The sequence below is a fragment of the Hyla sarda genome, chromosome 4 (assembly GCF_029499605.1).
Source record: "Hyla sarda isolate aHylSar1 chromosome 4, aHylSar1.hap1, whole genome shotgun sequence".
In the NCBI taxonomy this organism is placed as follows: domain Eukaryota; kingdom Metazoa; phylum Chordata; class Amphibia; order Anura; family Hylidae; genus Hyla; species Hyla sarda.
Window position 1 is genome coordinate 3,958,018 of NC_079192.1, and position 13,962 is coordinate 3,971,979.

The 13,962-nt window shown below is 45.9% G+C and overlaps 1 protein-coding gene across 1 annotated transcript; it reads right to left on the minus strand.

Annotated features, from left to right (window-relative positions):
- Nucleotides 1–8,846: 8,846 nt before the first annotated feature.
- LOC130366710 (olfactory receptor 10A7-like) lies at nucleotides 8,847–13,500 on the minus strand. The gene is made up of 2 exons (XM_056569032.1): nucleotides 13,462–13,500; nucleotides 8,847–9,773 (listed from the first exon to the last, which is right to left on the minus strand). The coding sequence occupies exons 1-2, from the start codon at nucleotides 13,498–13,500 to the stop codon at nucleotides 8,847–8,849; spliced, it is 966 nt and encodes a 321-aa protein (XP_056425007.1).
- Between the last annotated feature and the right edge of the window lie 462 nt (nucleotides 13,501–13,962).

Consider the following 13,962-nt stretch of genomic DNA (forward strand, 5'->3'; position numbering starts at 1 on the left):
ATCTGTTCAGTGCTTAGTGTAACCTCTTCCTTGCTATACTGCTGCTCTTTCTTTTTTCTCTGCTCACCTAGTACTTTCCAGAGCTAGTACATCATTAACCCCTTCTCCACCATCACAGTGTTAGCTTGTTCAATTGAATGCACTTTTCTAGCTCTACATCTTTGCATGGCAGTGCAGAGTAGGTGTTGTCCAGTGATTAAGCCAGAGAAGTTAGAGAAAGGAAGTCCATGCATGTGTACTACTGGTACACAGCCCCTATCTGGTCCCATTTCCTAGAATGGAGAGAATGAGAAACATCTCTGCATTATGTATGGGGCTCTTAAGGGCTCAATATCACCAGCGAGATCACTGACATTACTTCTGAACAACGATGTAAATGTTATCAATAAAAAGGGCATTGTTGTGAACTCATCAGTTTCTTCTTTATAATGCTCCAGGTTACCTACAGGTTAAAATGGAGACAGCCTTCATCAGAACTGTCACCTGAATTCCTAAAAACAAGTCCCCTAGAGGAAGAGCTTGATGCCATATTGAAGTCCATTGAATGGCCACTGCTTCCGGACAAAACCCTCTTAGAATTTTTCACCCAGCCGAAGATGTCCGTATTTTCCCTAAACCATCCCCGCTCTTCCTATGTTGTTGGAGAGAAACTTGAAGTTCTCATTGTAGCCAAGGACCATTTAGGGCGACCCAAGAGCTACGGCGAAGACTTCTTTTTTGCAAAACTTAATTCCCCAGAACTGAAGGCTGGTGTGAGCGGATCTGTGACCGACAACCACAATGGAACCTACACAGTCTCCTTTATTCCTCAGTGGGCGGGGGAGACCATGATCGCCATAAAGCTCATGTATTCCAGTGAAGCCATCGCCATTCTGCATGAGAAAAGGGCCACACGACCCGATAAGGTAAAGTAATCAAGGAAAATAATTCATACTATTTTAATTTACTTCTCCCTCATTCTAAGACTTGATCTCCATCAAGAGAAAAACTGGTGAAGATTTGCTTTTGCTTAACACCTCTCGAATTTTATTATAGAATTTGCCTTTTTTATGGTATTCTAGCTGAGTACCCGTCTTTGCCCGGTTTTCCTACCTAAACCTTGTGGGGAAGGAAAAGCAAGGAAGAGAAAGAACTTGTCCTAATTTCCCGTCCTCATTTCCCACCCTCATATCCCGACCTCATTTCTCAACCTCATATCCAGTCCTCAGGCGGGGCTGAGTAGTGACGAAGAGATTGTAAACTGAAAATAGGAGGTGTGGTTTTGTGAAAGTGGGCGATCACTTGCAAGCTGGGCTAATGCACCAAAAGGTAGAAGATAAAAGGGGTGTGGCTTAAATTGTGGGTGTGGTTTTGTGAAATGGGGTGTAGCATGTGAGTGGGGTGGGGCATGCAGGAGGGGTGTGGCCGGACTGATACACTCACCAGGAGATGCAGAGCTTGGATTAAGATACTGGAAGTCAGCGGCGGGAGCGTGTGACATCGTAGCCCTGCCCCATCATGATGTCACACCCTGCCCCCTCAATGCCAGTCAATAGGAGGGGGCGTGACAACCATCACGCCCCCTCCCATAGACTTGCATTTGAGGGGCCAGAGCGTGACATCATTAGGGGGCGGGGCTATGATGTCACAAGCTCCCAGCGTCAGCTCCAGCATTCGAAACAGTTTGTTGATAGGGATAGGTAACGAATAGAAGACACGGTACAGCACTCACCATCCAAGTGATCTTTATTTCCAAGCGTTCGGAAGCATCCGAAGTAGACCCAGGTGGAGGCGGGGAGCACAGCCGGGACAGACTGTTTCACACAATTAGCGCTTCCTCAAGCCGGTGGCATCAAGCAAGTCTTTTCCATGCCTCCAGGCAGTCTGCTGACCAGCTCCCGACATCTCAGTTAAGAACTCCACACTCTCTGGCAGTGTGAGCTGCAACTAGCAAATCTCCCTCAGCTGGTAAGGCAACCTAGCTTTTAGGCCAATAAAAGACAGACTGGATTGTGGGGAATGGCCCCCACCCTACACTTGACCATTCCTAGTAAGAACCGTCCTGGATTGGCCTTCCAGCCACACTACGGTCACAGTGTCAGTCTGCATCGCAGCACCGACACTGAATAATACCGGCTCTTACTTCACCAAGGCCAGGAGCCTTAGTGACACATACCGCCCATCAACCACCATGCCTTTCACCTTCTTACTATATATATATATATATATATATATATATATATATATATATATATACAGTGATCCCTTAACTTACAATGGCCTCAACATACAATAGTTTCAACATACAATGGTCTTTTCTGGACCATCATTACTTGAAACCAGACTCAACATACAATGTAGGGACAGTCCAGATCTGCGAAACATTTCAATGGCCGGAAGATCTCACCAATCAGAATGGGAATTTACTGGTAAAACACCTGTATTACTGAAGTACCAGCACTGACTGGTGTCTGGTAGCGCCTCCCTACAGTACAGGGAGGTATTACATGTTCTGTACTCTTTACCTGTATTGCTGAAGTGTATGCAGTGACTGGTGTCTGGTAGTGCCCCCTACAGTACAGGAAGGTATTACATGTTCTGTACTCTTTACCTGTATTACTGAAGTGTATGTACAGACTGGTGTCTGGTAGCGCCCCCTACAGTACAGGGAGGTATTACATCTTCTGTACTCTTTACCTGTATTACTGAAATGCATGCACTGACTGGTGTCTGGTAGCACCCCCTACAGTACAGGGAGGTATTACATCTTCTGTACTCTTTACCTGTATTACTGAAATGCATACACTGACTGGTGTCTGGTAGCGCCCCCTACAGTACAGGGAGGTATTACATGTTCTGTACTCTTTATCTGTATTAATGAAGTGTATGCACTGACTGGTGTCTGGTAGCACCCCCTAAAATACAGGGAGGTATTACATGTTCTGTACTCTTTACCTGTATTACTCAAGTGTATGCAGTGACTGGTGTCTGGTAGCGCCCCCTATAGTACAGGGAGGTATTACATGCTCTGTACTCCTTACCTGTATTACTGAAGTGTATGCACTGACTGATGTCTGGTAGCGCCCCCTACAGTACAGGGAGGTATTACATGTTCTGTACTCTTTACCTGTATTACTGAAGTGTATGTACTGACTGGTGTCTGGTAGCGCCCCCTACAGTACAGGGAGGTATTACATATTCTGTACTCTTTACCTGTATTACCGAAGTGTGTGCACTGACTGGTGTCTGGTAGCGCCCCCTACAGTACAGGGAGGTATTACATATTCTGTACTCTTTACCTGTCCCAGGGTTAGCTGCTCCTTTGGACACCAAGTGGGGGCGGCTCCATTTATCTTTTTTAGGACACTGTGTGTATTATACAGGACCCTGAAGAAGCTCCTGTCCTCTACATAGACAGTAATTTACAGCTCCCAGCAGATATTTATTACTTTTATATGGAAGGATTTGCTTTATCTATATTAGTTATCTAATTATTTTTCTTTAATCCTCACTTCCTCCTATTTTTCGATGACATTTTGGGGGCTTCAGAACTAATTACCAGATTTCCATAGAGTTATGGTCTCAACATACAATGGTCGTTCTGGAACCAATCAATATTGTAAGTTGAGGGACCGCTGCATATATATATATATATATATATATATATATATATATATATATTTATTTTATTTTATTTTTTCATTTTTTGCATTATAGCTATATAACATTTCATGTTTTATCTGTATCTTTGTGCCAGCAGTGTGATGCTGTATTCTCCTGTTTATGTATACTCAGCCTAGCAGCGTTCACCTGTATGCCAGGTCCATGCAGTAGTTTGGTATCAGTAGTGCTGGCCAACTTATCCTTGTTTGTGTTATACATATGGGGGAGTGGCTACTTCCATGTTGGCTCCTGCACCCCACCCATCTTTATAAGGTGCTGTATTTTCCAGACCTCACAAGCCTGATAACTGATTGCACAGAGGCACATTCACAGTGTAGAGTCCCAATGAGGTCACCTTATCGCGGTGGGATGGTCCAAGCTATTTGGCCGCCAAAGGGTGAGCAAAGCACCTCAATTTTTTTTCATTTTTTGCATTGTAGCAATATAGCATTTCATGTTTTATCTGTATCTTTGTGACATGTATATATATATATATATATATATATATATATATATATATATATATGACATGGATGACACAATCGTAGTATGAACAAAGCCTAAGAAAGTCTTGTGTGTATTTGTCCTCATGAGATGGAATATAAATACAGCAGGAGAGAGGCCTGCCCCAGCCCCATGCTTGTGTGCAGTTTATGTTGCCTTATTGCACACAGCCCATTGGTGAGGTTGGCATCCGGTCTCCTACAGCATTTCTGCCACCTCCTTCTGAAGCTTGATCCCCTCCCTGCAGCCCAAAGGTTCTTCCTAGTATCAGTGCACAAATAATATAACCAAAAGGACCAACCTTATATTTGGCACTGGGGTATAAGTGTGAGAAAAATGAAGGCTCAAACTTCGTTACTATAGGCAACACCGATAAAAAATCACACTTGGCCTCGACTTGAGAAAGGGGGCGTGTCCTACGAAACATCAGGAGTGTCCGGCAATCATTCATCTGTCTAAGCCCCTCGTGAGAGGAAGGAAGGAAAAGTCAGCTCCGTAATTCCTGCTGAAGGGTGAAGCTATGTCGGAAGCTGTATGAGGACTGTCGGACGTTTAAGAGAGCACTGTGGGTGAAGCATTTTTTTGTACTTGTTCATATTTGAAAAGTAGAGCATTCTCCGTGTTTGTATCATGACAATGGAAAACTAAAAAGCATTGGAAAGAAAACACATTGTTGTCAGTGCACAAATAGTCAGCCTGAGGGATAGACAACTTCTTCCCCAAGATTCCTGCCCAAATCTCTCTCTCCTCCTCTGTCCAGAGCAGCTCACTCCCAGATCTGTTCCCTCAGCATCTGTGGAGGGGTATTTAGTGCTGTGCTATGTGTTTTGTACTGTGGAGGGGTATTTAGTGCTGCAGTATTTGTTTTGTACTGTGGAGGTGTATTTAGTGCTGCAGTATCAGTTTTTTACTGTGGAGGGGTATTTAGTGCTGCAGTATCAGTTTTTTTACTGTGGAGGGGTATTTAGTGCTGCAGTATCAGTTTTTTACTGTGGAGGGGTATCTAGTGCTGCAGTATCGGTTTTGTACTGTGGAGGGGTATTTAGTGCTGCAGTATCAGATTTGTACTGTGGAGGGGTAGTTAGTGCTGCAGTATTTGTTTTGTACTGTGGAGGGGTATTTAGTGTTGCAGTATCTGTTTTGTACTGTGGAGGGGTATTTAGTGTTGCAGTATCTGTTTTGTATTGTGGAGGGGTATTTAGTGTTGCAGTATCTGTTTTGTACTGTGGAGGAGTATTTAGTGCTGCAGTATTTGTTTTGTACTGTGGAGGGGTATTTAGTGCTGCAGTATTTGTTTTGTATTGTGGAGGGGTATTTAGTGCTGCAGTATCAGTTTTGTATTGTGGAGGAGTATTTAGTGCTGCAGTATTTGTTTTGTACTGTGGAGGGGTATTTAGTGCTGCAGTATCAGTTCTGTACTGTGGAGGGGTATTTAGTGCTGCAGTATCGGTTTTGTACTGTGGAGGGGTATTTGGTGCTGCAGTATCTGTTTTGTACTGTGGAGGGGTATTTAGTGCTGCAGTATCGGTTCTGTACTGTGGAGGGGTATTTAGAGCTGCAGTATTTGTTTTGTACTGTGGAGGGGTATTTAGAGCTGCAGTATTTGTTTTGTACTGTGGAGGGGTATTTAGTGCTGCAGTATCAGTTTTCTACTGTGGAGGGGTATTTAGTGCTGCAGTATTTGTTTTGTACTGTGGAGGGGTATTTAGAGCTGCAGTATTTGTTTTGTACTGTGGAGGGGTATCACCATGTGCGATAAATAACATTATTGTTTTATTGCACAAATCTTTATTTTTATTTTTTTTACACTTTATTTATTGCTAAACCTTTTTTTAAACTTTTACATTTTTTCCTGTTATACTATGCTGCAGTACGTCTGTGCAGCAGCACAGCATAACTGTTAGTATTAGGCTTCACACAGCAGATTTTCCATGCAAAATGCCACGGAAGAATTCCACTAGAAATTCTGCCAAAATTGAATGCCCTTTTACTTCAGTGGGATTCTGCTGTCCCAATCACACAGCAAAATTTCTGCATTCCAAATTGTGGGCGGATTTCCATTAAAGGGTAGCTCCCACCATCAAATTTTTTTTCTCTGTCCCTGCCTATTACCCATCTATCCCTAACCCCCTCCCTGCCTTAAATTTTTTTTTTTTTTACATATTAAAAATGCTTTTTTGTCTGCCTGGTAGCGTGCTCACTACCAGGCAGACTTCCCCAGCAGGCACCACGTCACTGATGCCTGCTGGGGCCGGCACTTCCGCCTGTAGTTCACCTATACAGGGTGCCTCCAGCTGTTTCCCCACTGCAACTCCCAGCTTGCCCTGACATCTATTGGCTGTCAGGGTATGCTGGGAGTTGTAGTGGGGAAACAACTGGAGGCACCCTGTATAGGTGAACACCGGAGCACATACTGCTCCCTGCCGCGCAGCCCGCAACCCACCCCCACCCCGGCCCCGTCGCGCCGCTCAACTCACTCGCCCTCCCCCTTAGTTCACCCAGAGTACACCCTCCCCGCCGCGCAGCCCACATCCCCCTGTTTTAAAATCACTTTTTTTAAATAAACTATATTAGAGATATGTTGTAGTACCTAAGTACTACAACATATCAATTTTTTGTTTTAATGACAGTGCCCATTTAAACTCAATGGGGCTTAAATTTCAGAAGAATTCTGAATTTAGAGGGGACTGAATTTCTGAATTTAAAATTCTGCCTCAATTTTGTCGGAATTCCGTAATTTCGCAATTTATTTGAAATTTGTATGGAATTGCGGAATTCCGCCATGTGAACATGGCGCTACACTTACATTCAGTCTGTGACCTCATGGACTGCCGTTCTTGGCTTACAGGAGGCTATTAGCTGGCTTAGCTCCTGTCATGGTGGGGTCACCGATGGGGGACAGGGGCAGCCCATCCATTGGGTTAATGCTGCCAAGATCAGAGTGATCTTGGTCTTGGCAGCGGAGGTGGGATCCTGGCTGATTGACAGCTGCTGCCAATCTCCTGTGCTGTGTCCTGTAGCACAGGAGATCAGTAGAACATATACATATATCCTATTGCTTGGACCTCTTGGAAGATAGGACATATGCATATGTCCTGTAGCGCTAAGGGATTAAAATATGGGAAAAGGGGGGGTGATTCAAACTTTTATTAGAGAAGGTGCTAATTCACAATGATTTGAGCCGACACTCTGTATGAAGGTCATAACACCCCCTCCCATATACTTGCATTGAGGGAGCGGGGCCTGACATCACAGGGGGCGGAGAGGTGACATCACGATACTCCGTCCCCGTCCCCGTGGTCGGGAGGCTTGGAGATTGGAGACTCCAGAGCTTTCTGCAGTGCTCACAGATGGGTGCTGCATGCTAGATTGGGGGGGTCCCCAGTGGCAGGATCCCCGTGATCAGACATCTTATCCCCTATCCTTTGGATAGGGGCTAAAATGTCTTAGGATTGGAGTACCTCTTGGCTCTTGGACAACTCTTCTGATTATGCTTCTTACCCCTCTGTCACAAATCTTATGAGGAGTACCTGATCCAGGCAAATTTATGGTGAAATGATCGCCTTTGCACTTCTGTATTATGGCCCCGACAGAGCTCACTGGAACATTCAGAAGCTTAGAAAAAGGCCTGTAACCAATGCCATCGATATGATTTTCAACAATTAAGTTGTGAAGGACTGGAGGTGGCTCTTTGTTTTTACCCATCATGAGATGTGTCTTCTTGTAGCCATCAGTTGGGACTAAATCAGCTGGTAATAATTTGCACAGACAAGGGACTGGATCGCTTTTTGATTACTAATTGATTTCAGATGTTGTCTTGGCTTTCCAGGCCTTTTTGTACCTTCATTATTCATGTGTTCAATACTTTTTCCCTGTGTCATTTCACATTATTACACATAATTCCTGCACTTATATATTTTGACTATCTTTGTATGTATGAATTACGTTTATTATTAATATTAAGTGAGGAAAACATACTGTCACGATGCCGGCTGGCAGGTAGTGGATCCTCTGTGCCAGAGAGGGATTGGCGAGGACCGCGCTAGTGGACCGGTTCTAAGTCACTACTGGTTTTCACCAGAGCCCGCCGCAAAGCGGGATGGTCTTGCTGCGGCGGTAGTGACCAGGTCGTATCCACTAGCAACGGGTCACCTCTCTGGCTGCTGACGATAGGCGAGGTACAAGGGAGTAGACAGAAGCAAGGTCGGACGTAGCAGAAGGTCGGGGGCAGGCGGCAAGGTTCGTAGTCAGGGTGGATAGCAGAAGTTCTGGTACACAGGCTTTAGACACACAATACGCTTTCACTAGGCACAAGGGCAACAAGATCTGGCAAGGGAGTGCATGGGAGGAGGTCAGATATAGTCAGGGACCAGGTGGAAGCCAATTAACTAATTGGGCCAGGCACCAATCACTGGTGCACTGGCCCTTTAAGTCTCAGGGAGCTGGCGCGCGCGCGCCCTAGAGAGCGGAGCCGCGCGCGCCAGCACATGACAGCAGGGGACGGGAACGGGTAAGTGACCTGGGATGCGATTCGCGAGCGGGCGCGTCCCGCTGTGCGAATCGCATCCCCAACGGCCATGACAGTGCAGCGCTCCCGGTCAGCGGGACTGACCGGGGAGCTGCAGGGAGAAAGACGCCGTGAGCGCTCCGGGGAGGAGCGGGGACCCGGAGCGCTAGGCGTAACACATACCCACGGAATATCAAGCGATATATTTATTGATCCAGTCACATGCAGCTTTCTTAATATCTTCATTTCTGAAACTATATATTATGGGGTTAATCATAGGGGTGAATACAGTATATAGCAGGGAGAGGATTTTACTCATGGTCTGTGTTCGGCCTTTTGTTGGGACAATATAAACACCGAACAAAGTCCCATAGAATATGGAGACCACAATGAGGTGGGAGCTACAGGTGGAGAAGGCTTTCTGTCTACCGCTACTGAGAGAAATCTTTAAAATAACAAGAACAATATTTACATAAGAATAAATGATTATTGTTGTTGGTATGAAGATGACGGGTATGCTTAGTAGGACAACTTCTAACTGGACAAGGAAGGTATCTGAACACACAATTTTTATTAATGGAAGATAATCACAAAAGAAATGGTCAATGATATTTGATCTACAAAATATGAGCTTAGATATTGTTATGGTGTCAAGCAATATTGCGGAGAAGGCAAGTAACCAAGAGACCAATGCCGATTTCATACAGTTGGCACATGTCATTATGGAGGTATAGCGGAGAGGATTACAGATGGCTATATATCGGTCATAAGACATCACAGCGAGGAGAAGACATTCAGAAGCTTCAGCTACATCAAAAAAATAAAACTGTGTGATGCAAGAAGCAAAAGTCATTGTGGCCCCACCATTCAGGAGAATGTGGAACATGTTGGGGGCTATAGTGTTGGTTAACAATACATCAGCTACAGATAACTGTGAGATGAAGAAGTACATTGGAGTGTGGACGTTCTTGCTGGTGGACACCAGGGTGATGATCAGGAGATTCCCACATATTGTCCCACAATAAATCCCCAGGAGAAGACAGAACAGGAAGATTCTTAAACTATAGTTGACTTGAAATCCTAAAAGGAAAAACTTGGTGACCTCAGTCAGATTGTTGTCCTAGAACACAAAAGTAGATGGAAAAAGATAAAAGAGAGAGGCTAAAGGACAGACATCAGAGGGTTGTTGGTAATGGTGTGCATTCTGAGAATGGTTAAAAGTGGTTACAACAAGGGTCAGTTCTAAGTTCTGTTAGTTTAGCATATTTGTAAGCAACACAGGAGAAGGTTTGGCAAGTAAGGTTTGTCTATAAGTGATATAGGAGAAGGTTTAGTAGGTAAAGTTTGTCTGTAAGAACACTTCTTATATGTTATAGGACTTTTTCCTTATTACCTGTTATCATTCATTAATAACAATCACAATAAATATCACAACAATCATCACAATAACCATGACAATAATTATCACACTAATCATTACAATAACCATCACAATAATCATCACAATAATCATCACATTAATCATCACAATAATCATCACAAGAACCATCACAGTAACTAGGGATTTGATCACGCAAATCATTTCATTAAACTCCAGTTAGTGCGGTCCAGGCTCCAGTGCATCTAAAATGGCAGATCCACATGTGAGGACATAGCCCAAGGAATCCTGGAAAAGCTTAAAAAAGAGTCAGCGGGATGACCATGATTCACATGCAGTATGTTGCCTATCAGCAGCCAGTCACCCCTGTGATGTCACAGCCCTATATAATCGGCAGCCATCTTGCGGCCAGTCACATCAGCATTCTATTGCAGAGAGAGAGGGACAGAGAGCAGTGTGTGTTGAACAGAAAAGCTTTTTTTACAGCAGCAATTTACCACATGCCCAAATCCAGCCTAGAAGCACTGATAGGGAAGGAAGTGAGATTGAGAGAGAAAGTGTAATTTTGGGTGTAGTACACAGCAACTGTGTGCTGCAGCACTGGTGTGTACAACAACTGAAAAGCTAATAGTAGCCAGCCAGTTAGGATGAGCAGAGAACTAAAAGCATATTGTTCTCTATTAAGTGTAACCTGTGCATACATAATTTGTTCCTGTTAAAGTCTTAAGGACATAGATACTGTAAAAGACAAGGCAAAAGTACACACCTGCTGGTGTTGTAGACAAATACTGTTTTAAGCGTACTGTTTTAAGCGTACTTCCCCTCATGAAGGCATACCACATACCCACATCTAAGTGGTGTACCAATATGTTCCTGTTCAATTGTTAAGGGCCTAGATGCTGTGAAAGGCAAGCTAAAAGTACACACCTGCTGCTGTTCTAGACAAATACTGTTTTAAGCATAGTGGAGTGTATTGTACTCCCCTCATATACGCACTAAGTATGTCAGGCAGAGATCTGCCAGGACATGCACAGAGGAGTGGCAGAGGCCTAAATTCATCAGGCAGAGGTCGCAGCAGACTAGGGGTGAGTGGCAGCAGGAGTTGCAGCGAGAGGCCTGAGCTCCCGGTATCAGCTAGCAATCGTGACTCGACCAGCAACCCATCTGATGTAATCGATTGGTTAACATGGTCCTCTACTTTATCACAAGTGACATCTGACACCCCCCAGTCAACAGTCGTTGGGTTTCTCAGACACAACCCTCAGTTGGCATGGCCCGGGAGCAGTCCCTGTCCTCCCATTGCCTCTGTCCTATGCTGTTCCCTCTCCTAGAGAAGTATCTTATGCTGTGGGTTCAGCTCCACTATTTAGTGAGGACAATCTAATAGAGGACAGTCAGCAGCTACTGCCCAACCAAGAAGGGGAGGAGACATGCGCCGCTTCCTCCACTAGGCGGACAAGTAGTGATGCGGAGAGTGGCGTTGAAGGTGGTGTTGCCAGCGTTCAGGGTCCTGAAGCAAACACTGTTAAGGAACTTGAAGAGGACAACAGTGACGTGAACACACAACTCGATGATGATGAAGCCGATCGTTCTTGAGATCCGGGTGCAGAAGGGGCTTCATCATCATCAGGAGAAGAGAGTTGCAGGTTGCCTGTGAGGCAGCAGCTGAGCCAGCAAGTTGGTAGCATGGTTGGCAGTCAGCATGGTGGTAGAAGTGGGAAGTCTGTAGCAAAATGTGCCTTGGGTAGACCAACTGCTTTGCAGCAGCCTACCTTACCAATAGGTAGTGGAGCAGGGGCTGGAGTTGGAGTTGGCGGCAGTAGCAGTCAAACAGTGCGGACTGTTGGTGGGAGAATCAGCTACTCAGCAATGTGGCAGTTTTTCATCAGGCATCCGGAGGATGTTAACCTGGCCACATGCAAGATGTGTCTGCAGAAGGTGGCCAGGGTCCGAATGTTGGCCCTACGGCCCTGTGTCAACATATGCAGCAGCACCATGAAGCAGCCTGGGAGAACCGTGGCTCCGATGTAGTGGTCCAGCCTGCTAAATCACCCAGCCGAGCCGAGGTGGAGAGTGCCAAGACATAATTTCTTTGCGAAGAAGGCAGTACCAGCCCTTCACAATTTTGTGCAACACAAGGTGGGCCTGTCATTGAGCCTGTCGGTGTCTACCAAAGTGCACGGTAGCGCTGACCTGTGGAGCTGTAACTACGGTCAGGGACAATACATGTCCTTTACGGCCCACTGGGTGAATGTGGTTTGTGCACAGCCGCAAGGTCAACTTGGACAGGTCACACCGCTTCCTTCTCCATGCTATCAGGCCGTTGGTCCTGTGACATTGTGCAACTCCGCCTCCTCATCCCCCTCTGTGTCCTAAGCCTCCATTGCCCGGACAAGTCTCAGTGCCCCTTCAGCATGCCATGTGTGCAGGGCATGGCGGTGTCAAGCTGTTCTTCACATGGTTTGCTTGGCGAACTGAGTCACACAGGGGAGGAACTGCTAAAAGTCATTCATCAAGAAATCGAATCATGGCTTACTCTACAAAAACTGGAAATGGGAACCATGGTGACCGACAACAGGAAGAACATCTTGTCTGTGTTGCGATAAGGAAGGCTGAGCCATATGCCCTGCATGGCACACGTGTTCTATCTGGTTGTCCAGCAGTTCTGGAGTGTTCCCCCCATCTGCTAGAAAGCTTTGCAAGAAACTTTACATGCACTTCAGCCACTTGTACACCGCAAAGCTCACCCTCCTTGAGCTGCAGCATCAGACCGGTATCCCAATAGTCTCATTTGCAACATTTCCACACGTTGGAATTCCAGCTTCCATATGTTGGACCGACTATACGAACAGAGAAAAGCCATCACCGCTTTCTTGAACATCCAAGCGGATAGGGGAACTCCCCTTTGTTGCTTCAATGTCAACCAATCGTTTGCCCAGGCCCTTTAAGGAAGCCACATTATTAGTCATGATTATGGGATGAACAACATCATTCTACTGCTTCATTTCCTACAACAAGTATTGGAAACAATGGCTGTTCTGGGCACTGGAGACGTGGCACCAACATCTCATGGCTACATGAGCCCTTTGGGGCTGAACTGGAGGAAGAGGAGGGGCACAGCGGAGCACAGTTTGGGTTTCATGAGATTCACGGTTTTTCTAGTCATCTGACAGGAGAGGAGGAGCAAGAGAAGCCAGAGGAGCTAGAGGGTTATGAGGCACTGTGGCAGTATGCAGTGGAGATGGAGGCAGGGAGTCCATCGGAGTCACTTGCACAAATGGCACTATGCATGCTCACTTGCTTGCATAGTGAGCACTGAATTGTCACCATTCAACAGTGGGATGACTTCTGGCTCTCCACCTTATTGGTCCCTCGCTACCGGCACAAAATGAGAGGGAGGACAAACTGACCTACTACAGAGACATCCTACGTTGTCAGTTGGCCAATGTCTATCGGCACCTTCGTCCATCCTCTCGCAGGTCTGACTCGGGGGGCCCTCTGTGCTAACCTTCCACTGCCATGGCTGCTGGGGAGGGGTGGGGTGGCGGGAGTAGTAGCAGCTCAATCAGCAGCAGTCTGAGTCTACAGTCGGTGATGAGTACCATTCTTCACCCACATAGTGAAGCAACTAAACCACATCAGGTAGACCTAGAGCAGGACCTGAACCAGCAGGTGGTGGAATACCTTGACATGACCATGCCAACACACCTTGAAGATCCGCTGGACTACTGGGCCTCTAAACTTAATTTGTGGCCACAACTAGCAGAGTTTGCCTTGGAAAAGCTGTCCTGTCCTGCCAGGAGTGTGCCATGAGAGCGGGTGTTTAGTGCGGCAGGGGCCATAGTCACCCCAAGGAGAACTCGTCTGTCTATGAAAAATATGGAGAGACTGTGAAGATGAATCAGGCATGGATCAGCAAGGATTTCCACCC

Bases quoted from the DNA above. Each gene is read 5' to 3' on its own strand.
- LOC130366710 (XM_056569032.1), bottom strand. From the start codon at position 13,500: ATGGACGAAGGTGCCGATAGACATTGGCCAACTGACAAC. The intron at 9,774-13,461 runs GTAGGATGTCTC...TTTGTGTTCTAG, and splicing joins GACATTGGCCAACTGACAAC to GACAACAATCTGACTGAGGT.